This window comes from Populus trichocarpa, chromosome 1 (assembly GCF_000002775.5).
Source record: "Populus trichocarpa isolate Nisqually-1 chromosome 1, P.trichocarpa_v4.1, whole genome shotgun sequence".
NCBI lineage: Eukaryota > Viridiplantae > Streptophyta > Magnoliopsida > Malpighiales > Salicaceae > Populus > Populus trichocarpa.
The window spans coordinates 32,719,066-32,729,557 of record NC_037285.2 but is presented as its reverse complement, the minus strand read 5'-3'; the positions used below and the strand labels follow the sequence as shown (position 1 = coordinate 32,729,557).

General features: G+C 32.7%; 1 protein-coding gene across 5 annotated transcripts; it reads right to left on the bottom strand.

Annotated features, from left to right (window-relative positions):
* Window positions 1-5,963: 5,963 nt before the first annotated feature.
* LOC18095233 (uncharacterized protein At4g04980) lies at window positions 5,964-9,312 on the bottom strand. Of its 5 annotated transcripts, none has more exons than XM_024607318.2 (8): window positions 8,854-9,310; window positions 8,658-8,750; window positions 8,449-8,557; window positions 7,229-8,354; window positions 6,944-7,109; window positions 6,681-6,845; window positions 6,456-6,608; window positions 5,964-6,366 (listed from the first exon to the last, which is right to left on the bottom strand). In XM_024607318.2, the coding sequence occupies exons 2-8, from the start codon at window positions 8,736-8,738 to the stop codon at window positions 6,160-6,162; spliced, it is 2,007 nt and encodes a 668-aa protein (XP_024463086.2). In that variant the 5' UTR covers window positions 8,739-8,750; window positions 8,854-9,310; the 3' UTR covers window positions 5,964-6,159. The 5 variants fall into 5 exon arrangements, 4 of the variants coding, with proteins under 4 accessions (XP_024463086.2, XP_024463095.2, XP_024463082.2 ...); XM_024607327.2 differs by having other exon boundaries at window positions 7,229-8,345; window positions 8,862-9,310; XM_024607314.2 differs by having other exon boundaries at window positions 8,862-9,309.
* Between the last annotated feature and the right edge of the window lie 1,180 nt (window positions 9,313-10,492).

Below are 10,492 nucleotides of genomic sequence, written 5' to 3'. Positions count from 1 at the left end.
GTAACATACCTAGCATATTATTTCACTTCAACCTAAGTCTTATTCATTCATCATAACACCTTCACTAGGTTACTCTAACCCAAAACTCTACATACTCACCTCATTCTTTACCCAATACCTCCTTATAATTTAAACTTATTTAATTATATCAAGTGGGATGTTTCACTCCTGAAATCTAATATCCATATTTTGAATAATCAATTTCACTTCATTAAGCATGCATACATTTTCTATTTTATAAATCGATACCTTTTACTTTTCTACTAACACACCTTATCTATATCTTTTCTATTACAACCTTTATCATTAAGTTCTGACTTTTCACATTAAATACCCATGCAAGTATTGTCTTCTAATTTCTCATATCGTAACCAATATACACTCTATATTTTTCAATATTCACTAACTTATTCTTTTCATAACACAATTATTTCAATATTCAAAAACAATATTACAAGAAACAATAACTACTCCAATAATATTTAAAATTTCTAAGAGTCAAGATTTTGGATACTTGTTGCTTGAGTATGCCCAGCGCCTCCTGCTCGTTGTCCAATTCCAACGCTCTCTTGCATCAATAGGATTTTCAACTTGTTACTGTCTTATCCAGACACAAGCATAGCCCGGACATATCAAAAGAAAGCATCCTACACTAGTTCAAATTCATTTATTTATTCTTAATCCAAAATCATTCATTTAATTCTTTTATGACATTTCTTTCAAATTCCCCATTCAAGAGTTACTCTCATACTTTGAAATTCATGTCTAAGTAAAAACTACACATTTATCATCAACCATTCAACTTTTCTAAATATTTATGCTGACCCAAAGCTTTTATATATATATATATATATATATATTCATCTTTTAAATCTTTATCAAATTTATTTATAAATATATATCACACACTCATTTATCTAAAAGAACATAATTTCTCTCCTAACTTTCATTATAATTCCAAGGTGTCAAAGTTTAAGATATGCCAAAATCTCCACTGTAATCAAATGCAAGAGTTTCTTTCAATTACAAATCATCATTAATACTTCTACACATACTATACTATGTATTTATAATTAAACAAGCAATTCATGAAATTAATCTCTAGATTTTCAACTTCTTCTCCTCAATGGCCGACATTAATTATATTAGTAACATTAAGTTCTCTTTTAATTCTTTGTTAAACTTCATTCCATAACATCGTAAAATTATACAAAAATCATATTTTTAATAAGTTTTCACACCTTTTTAATTCTTTCCCTAAAATTCCTTATTTAGCCAACATTCTCATTAATCAACCATATTCTTGTTTTTAAATTTTTTTCATAAAATCATAATTCATATCAATCTCAAAATATCTCCTACAGTACAACCCAACATAATTCTCATGTCAAATTAGAACAACAATTTAATTCCTTTTTTTTTTCAATGTTGGCCTGAAACATATACAATAAGAGTGGTATGATTTTTATTTCAAATAATCATTAATATCATCATGAATTAATTTAACACAATTAAACATACACATATAAAAATCCACAATTCTCCAAATTTCCACCATTGTGGTTGGTTCTTAATATCTCTTTGATATTAAGTTTTATTTCAATTCCTGCCATAATTTTGCTTCCATTAGCACTCATTCTAACCCAATTGATCCTCATCCAACTAACATTCAATTTGCATTTTCCCCAAATTTTCTTAAGAACCCTAACTTAAAATTCATGAATTTTAGCATCAATTATATTTGTCTTCATCTAAGCTTGTATATTTAGGTTTAGAACTCCTTACCCGATAATAAAATGAGTTTTGAATGCTAACCAGTTGAAAATTTTCCATTCATCTTCCTTTTCCCTCCAATTTGTTATGCCTTTCTCTATAGGATTCCCTTTTCTCTCATTTGATTTTCTCTTGATTCTTGTGATTGATAGGTTCAAGCATTTATCTCTCTCTTTTTCTAGCCTCAAAACTTGAATTCTCTCAAGTTTGTTTTTGGTGTAAAAATTGCAAGGAAGCAAGAAATGCTCTTTGTTTTCTTTCCAACAGAACTGGTTGTTATAAAGAGAGGAAGGAGCTGAGATTTACAGTTTATCCACTTATTTATGAAAATGCCATTAATAAGTCTATATTTTATTTTTTTCTGACTGTCAACAATCTTGTATGATCTTCCTGAACTTCAATTGCCCTAAAATTCTAACCTAAGATAACATAATGTATTAGGAAACTCCTAGTAAAATTTCATATTGATCAACGGCTGGATTAAGAGTGATGCATGATAACATAAAATTAGGTAGTTGGTGATTTTACGCCGAATAATCCAAATGTTCTTGTTCAATCCTTATATGAACAATATTAACCATTCCACTAAATTCTTAGCAATATTTTATTTTTAAAAATTTATTTTGAATTATTCTTTTATATATCAAAACTCATTACTGGTTTCACTGACGTTATGAATTTTGAACCCCAAAATTCATAAATCTCTTTTCAACTTTAAAAATACCCTTAAATTTATTTATGAAGGCCATCCATTTCATTGCTCGTCACATTTATTATTACTTCCATCATTTTTATATTTATATTTTTAAACTTAACACATGAACATTTTATCCCAACATTAAGGTCATCTTTTTAATTCAAATATTCAATTTACTATCTTCTCATAATATTTACTCACTATCCTCATGAATTTTTATCTAGGGGTTTATATTTCATATTTATTATTATTTTCACCATTTATTCATTTCTTTTCATACTGAGTTTCCATTACTCATCGAGGTCTCATTACTTTGATCTTATGTTTATGCAGGGGTTTACATTAAGTTACTCTAGTAAAAAAAATAATATAATACATGGACTTCCATTTATTGAAGAGAAGGATGGTGTTTGTGAAGGTTGTGCACTTAGAAAACATCATTAACAACCTTTTCCTAAAATAGTAGCATGGAAAGCTAAAGAAAAGCTTAAGTTGGTGCATGCGATTGTTTGTGGTCCTATACAAACTTCTTTAAATTCACTAAATAGGTATTTCACCCACTTCATTGATGATTATAGTAGAATAACTTAGGTGTACTTTATTAGGCATAAATCTAAAGTTTTTAACGTATTCAAGAAGTTTAAAGCAATTGTTGAAAAACAAAGTAGTTGCAAGATAAATGTTTTGAGAAGTGATCGTGGAAAGAAGTATATGTCAGGTGAATTTGACAAGTTTTATAAAGAATAATGTGTGCAAAGATAGTTGCTAATTGGTTATACTTCACAACTAAATGGGGTATCTGAGAGGAAAAATAAAATAGTGATGGAAATGGCCAAATCTATGTTGTTTGAGAAGGGTCTTCTAAGAAGTTTTTGGGGTGAAGCTATAAATACAACAATTTATTTAATCAACAGGTGTCCAACAAAAGCCTTAAATAATCAAACACTATTTGAAGCTTGGAGTTCAAGGAAGCCTTTGATGAATCATCTAAAAGTGTTTAGATGTGTGTGTTATGCTCAGATTTTAAAGGAGAAAAGGTACAAATTGGAAGAAACTAGTGTTAGATACATATTTCTTGGCTATAGCTCTATGTCAAAAGGCTACAGACTGTATAATCTGAAAACTAAAAAAGTTCTTATCAGCAGAGATGTGTTGTTTGATGAAAAAGCAGAAGGAAAAATTGAAGGTGATGGTGATTTAACTTGTGGTTTAAAGCAAAAATCAGTTTAATAAAAAGAAAAAAAAGGAAAAAAGAAAGAAAGAAAAGTATCTAGATCCTAGAACAAATGCATCATCATCTTCTAGCTCAACTTCAAAGAAGATGAGAAATTTACATGAGGTGTATGTAATGTGCAAGTTTTATGTTGTTAAACCAAAGAATTTTAAAGAAATAAACAAGTAGAAACATTGGAGAATAGCTATGGAGGAGGGAATAAATATGATTGAGAATAAAACTTGGATGTTGGTTGATAAGAAAAAAGACAAAGAAGTGATTTGTGTGAAATAGATTTATAAGGTGAAGCACAATCAAGATGGTTCTGTGCAAAAGAACTAGATAAGATTGATAGCTAAGGGTTATTCTTAACTGCATGAAATTGATTTCAATAAAAATTTACTTTGGTAGCTTGTTTGGATACTGTTAAAGTACTCATTGCATTTGCAACTCATAAGGGTTGGTTGTTTTATCAACTTTATGTAAAGTCAGCCTTTTAAAATTGGGACTTGAAAGAATAAGTCTATATAGTGCAACCGCAAGGTTTTGTTGTTAGTGGGAAAAAATAAGGTGTTTTTGCTGAAGAATGCATTATATGGGTTGAAACAAACTCCGAGAACTTGGTACAACCAAATTGATAGTTAGTTCATTTAGCACGGGTTTGAAAGAAGCAAAAGTGAACCTGCTTTCTATGTAAAGAAACAAGGAGAGAATGATGTTTTTATTGGTGCATTATATATTGATGATTTAATGATTATAAGTAATAATGAAAGATGCATTAAAGACTTTATGAAAAAAAATGATGAGAAGATATGCGATAAATGATATGGGGCTACTATATTATTTTTTAAGCATTAAGGTTTACCAAGATGATGGAGTTGTCTTTATTTGTTAGAAGAAGTTTGCTGAAAGAATTCTTAGAATGTTTAGCTGCAAACCTGTTGATGTACCTTTGTTGGTGAATGAAAATTTGATAAAAGATGATGGAGGAAAGAAGATGGATGGATGATATTTTTTATAGAAGTTTGGTTAGGGATATATTTTATTTGATAGCTATAATGCAAGATTTAATGTTTGCAACAAGTTTGCTTTTTAGGTTCATGAATTCTCTAAGTCACTTTCAGAAAAGAAAAGGTAAACATACTTTGGATGTGAAGAAACAATAAGAGAATGATGTTCTTATTGTTACATTATATGTTGATGATTTAATGATTACAGGTAATAATGAAAGATGGATTGAATATTTTAAGAAAGAAATTACGATGAAATATAAGATGAATGAAATGGGGTTACTTTGGGTAGTGAGGTTTACTAAAATGATGAAGGTGTTTTTATTTCTTAGAAAAAGTTTGTTGAAAGAATTCTAAAAAAAAATCAGAATATTTGGCTGCAAACCTATTGATGTATCTTTGGTGGTGAATGAAAAGTTAATAAAAGATGACAGAGGAAATAAGATGGATGTTACTTTTTATAAAAATTTGGCTGAGAATCTATTGTATTTGACAGCTAAAAGGCCAGATATAATATTTGCAACAAGTTTGCTTTGTAGGTTCATGAATTCTCCCAGTCATTTTCATCTTGAAGTTGCTAAAAAGGTGTTTAGATACATTTCAGACACTATACAGTATGTAATCAGATTTAATAGAGTTTCTTAGCTGAAGTTGATTGGATTTTATGACAGTGATTGGGATGGATGTGTTGATGATATGAGAAGTACTTCAAACTATTTTTTTCTTTTAATTCAGGTGTGTTTTCTTGGTGTTCAAAAAGGCAACAATCAGTGGCATAATCATCTATTGAAGCTGAATATGTTGCAGCTGGTTTAGCTACTGGATGTAGGTGAAAAGCAAGAAGAGCCAACAACATTGTTTTGTGATAATAAATAAGCTTTAATTTTCATAGTAGAACCAAATACATTGCAATTAAACATCATTTCTTTCCTGAAGCAATTAAAGAAAGAGAGATTTATATGAATTTCTACAAATCAAATGATGAAGTGGCTGATATCTTTACAAAAAGCATTGTCAAATAATAAATTTTAAAAGCTAAAAAATACACTAGGAATTCAAGTTTAACATATTAAAAAGGATAATAGTAAGGTTGATATGTTATGATAAGTATAAAGTTATTGTGACGGCTATTTAACTTTAAATTTAGTTAGTTAACTTGTTTCAGAAATAAAGTAAATATAGTTAGATTAAAAGGTGATTAAGATAAAAGTGGAAGGCTAAGATGTGTTGGTTTTTTTGCATGTATATGGCTGAAAGAGGCATGAATGAGTGAAAATAGAAAAGAAAAGAAAGGAAGTTAAACTGTTTTATCTCTTTGTTCATGCAATTCTGCAGAAAATTAAAACCTGTTTTCTTCCTTAAAGACTGCAATTTTTTGTGTTGTTTTGACCACACAAAAACTAATAATTTAGCCAACAACATGGTAGTTTTTTATATACATTTCTGTAGATTTCTCTCAGGGAACATTATTGGTTTGGTGAATCAATTAAGATTTCATCTGCCAATTCTTTGGCCAATGTTTCAGCACGATCATCTTGTCCGCCAGCGAAACTGTAGACTCGAAATGCTAACTGAAAAACTCTCCAAAGCATTTTAACGCTTTCTTTAGTTTTCTGATCAGGTTTAGCCATAGTTTGTTGATTTTCAACTGCTGTTTTTGATTCTCTCCTCTCCTGCAAGAGAGGCCAACATTGATGACATTAGAAAACTCTCCAATACATTAGTTGCTTTGGCCATGACATAATCGCATTACAGGACTTACCTTGAGTGCTAGCTCCATGCAGTTGGAAGAAAGATTCACCATTGATTCTCTAATCTTGGTGACTATGTGGAATTCAAAATCAATGTTATGGCTCTTAAATTTTTTGGATTCTTCGTCCTTGCTTCGTTCAAATGCATCCAGCTCTAATTTGATCTTGAGCAGAGAGAAAAGGTAAGCAGTAGTTATGAAGAGACGTTGCATCATTTAAATTTGGACATAGTTTACCTTACTCAAATATTTCTCAATCTTGTCCAAAAGCTGTCCCAAGGGAGGTACAACCTCCCAGTTCTTCAAGGTAGTGACTATCGTGTCGAATTTTGAGTACAGTGCAGCTGCTGTTCGTAATGTTTCCAACTTCTTTGAGGGAAAACCTTCAAACTTGGCAAGCACCTGCACATTTATGGTGTTCATGACTGAGAAGTGAAATTCTGAATGTTAACAACTGGAATTACTGGTGGAGTGGATTACAGAAGCTATGCTCTATTGACCTGTGATTCATCAGTTAGGAATTGAAGAATGGATTCTACATTGCTTTGAAACTTGAGCAGCTTTATCATGTCCTTTGTCTGAAAAGAATTGATGTCTGCCTTCAACTCTATGATGGATTTTGAATATATCTTAATATCTTCTTCAACTTGCTGGAAGTACGTTGATCTAGACTACCAAAAAGATAAAAAAATAATAATTATCCTTAGCTAACATTTTCGAGTTTTATTACACTGAAATCTATCGAGCTATACTCTGTTCAGCGCTAAATATCATTAGAAGCAAACCTTTTTGTCATTTCTGGTAGTGAAGCAGCCAATCCTTCCTTGCCACCCTTAGAACCTCCAAGCTGCACCTTTCTTACATTAGTTGTCTTAACAGTTAGACTAGATCCTTCCATCTTGCTCCTGAGATCACGAAACAGGTTCGGCATCTGGGTGGATCTCTTTAGTTTGGTAGTGGGTCTTGTCTGAAACAGGGACTTACCAGCACCAAATTGGGGCGGTAGAGGCGGCGGAGGCCCCTTTTTGAGCAGCATGGTGTTTGATGCCGATCCTTTCGAAGACATCATTGGTGGTGGAGGTGGGGCAGGGACAGTGTCGAGCGGCATGCCATTTGGTGTTGATCCTTTTGAAGGCATTACTGGTGGAGGAGGTGGAGGAGGTGGAGGAGGAGGACCCTTTCTGAGTGGCATTGCATTTGGTATTGACCCTTTCGAAGGCACTAAAGGCGGTGGAGGAGGTGGAGGGCCCTTTTCTAGTGGCAAGGAATTTGGTGCTGATCCTTTCGAAGGCATAGTTGGTAATGGAGATGGGGCAGGAACATTTTTGGGCGGCATGCCATTTGGTGCCGATCCTTTCAAAGACATTGCTGGTGGTGGTGGAGGTGGAGGAGGAGGACCCTTTTTGAGTGGCATTGCATCTGGTACTGATCCTTTTGAAGGCATTACTGGTGGTGGTGTCGATTGCGCCCTTTCTTTGGAGATATTGGCTGGCGGTGGAGGAGCCATTGGAATTCCTGTTCGACCAGGTTTATCATCTGGTGTCTTGATAGAATTCTCATCCATAATAGAAGCTACACCCTTTGTGTTTTTGCTTGTGGGAACTTTGCTATTTGGCTTCTGTGCCTCAATACTTTCGTTCTTTTGCATCAAGTGGCTATATTTTTTAATACCCTGGTCTCCAAGAGACTGGGGACGTGATGGAGGCTCCGAAATATTTGCAGACTCTCTAGTTTTTGCACAAACATCAGTTGCAGCAGCAGGAGAAACAAGCTTGCTGGGATAAGAAGAGGACTGTTTTAACGTGCTAGCCAATGAGCCATAATCGTTCTCCAGCTCTTCATCTTCCAGGATGTCAAATAGTTCTCTTGCTACCTTAATCATGTAATCAAACGTTGCGAACGCTGCATCAACTTCAATAACATAAGATTATAAATTTAACTACCAATATCAGGAAAATAGGAATAAAAATGGCCTAACAAGACCTTAGGGAAAGAAACTGCATACCAAGTTGTGCCCCATCGGTGTTCTTGATTCTACCAGTCTTATCATATCTGAATCTGACCATCCATGAATCTCTAATATATGTCAACGCCTTGCAGAAATGTGCTACTCTCTATAAAACATAGTTCTATCAGTAGCTCATAAAACAGTTGCATCTGCGTATCAACCAGCAATTTAAAGGATGACATTTGTCTGCTGGCTTTGAGGCAAACCTTGTCTACAGGTGTCCCTTTGATTACTGAAATAGGTATGTTCGGCAAGGCTTCTGGGTACAGCTTGTGAAGATCCTCCATTCTAACCACCAACTGCAAGAAAATATAGCTAAAGTCAAAACCTCCAGGCCATTAGTTCACAAGAAACAAAAGAATCCTGCCACAGCACATTGCAATAAAACAAGTCAAAGTGTACTTAATTACAGGGACATCTGAAATCTCCTTGATCTGAACGGATATTGCAGAAACAGACTGCTGTTTATCTCACATCTCACAATGGCCAAACTGATCACCTGGTGATCAGCCACCAGTTTAGGGTACTTCTTCTAGCTACCCCCTGTTAGCTCTGACAAATAAGCATAAATCTGTCCGAAACACACGAGTCTCCCTTGATTAATAAACCTTCAAAAATTTTCTTTCTTACCAAGAAACTCAACGTCTACAGTGACTAAGAGAAGTAGGAACCAGCTATGAATCAAACTGTGTCAACCTTCCTTGTGTTATACGTGCCTATTGCTAGCTAACTACGCATGAACAACATGGGATGCAGACCAAAAACAGCATAGTAAAAGCTAAGGAACAGAAGTTCAAGGACGACATGAAGTATATCTTGTCTTTGTTGATGCTCATGTCAGTTTGCGAAGAAGGCAAGGCGTATCAGTTAAGGAAAGCAATACTAGTCAAGACAATTAGGCGGACAAAATAGGCTGAGAACACAGATCATATCAACACGTCATGGGGAGAAAATTAATTAACTTTCCCTAGTCAAGGACGCGTTCTAGTTTTCCTGCATCCCTGTAATTTTTGGGAAGACATTTCCTTAAAAAAATTGTAGAAAGAATTCATAAAATGATTATATAAATAATTAATTTTTAGAGAATGAAGCACCTGTGAGTTCTGTGAAAAGGTATAATTAATGAATTTAGTAGAGACAATGGACCAGGTCTGTTATTTCTAGACTATAGACATAAAGCTAATCCCACGCAGCTATTAAACTTTGAGATGTCCATGACTACTTAATTTCATAGGTATCAAATCGGCCCAGGTGACCCGGCCAAGAAATTGGGTTTCAAATTATACGAGTTGAATTAGGTGAGCCTGAAAAATTAAAAAAAATATTTGAAATTTTAATATTTCATATGAAAAAATTAAAAAATAATCGATGTGAATATAGGATATACATGTTGTAAATAATGAAGTTTAAGAAATTATTTCAAAAGGTTTTTTATCCTACACTGAAAAGATACTATCTTATTTTTTTAAGTTGAAGTATTTAAACAAAAATATTTTTATCCCACATTGAAAAAACATAATTTTTTTCTTGTGAACATAGAGTATATATACTAAAGGGCTTCAAATCACATTAAAAAAATAAAACATTCTTCTAATATTTATATAGTGAACTTTGAATTGGGTTAATAACTAACTAAAAAATATGAAGAAAAAAAAAAGATCTCTGGCCAGGAAAAAAAATATATTTAAAAAAAAATATCTTTACTTAGTTTTGTCTGGTCATCTAGATTTCGAGTTGACCCGGTAAGTTAAATGGTTTTCTCTGGATTCATTGTTGGTCTAAATTTTGAATGAAATAAACCCGATCAAAGCTCCAATGTTGGATTGACTTGTTAAAGCTGGGCCAAGCTGGTACAAATCCCTTTGATCAAAATACATTTATATGAATTCGGATAAATATTTGATAATTGTTTATAGGTGAAAACTGATATGATAATACCTTTACTGTATATAAAAAAAAATCTAAATAGTACTTTTAAAACATTATTTATCATGATAATTAGCAATTGACTAAATAGTATTCCATTCATTTTTTTTACGGT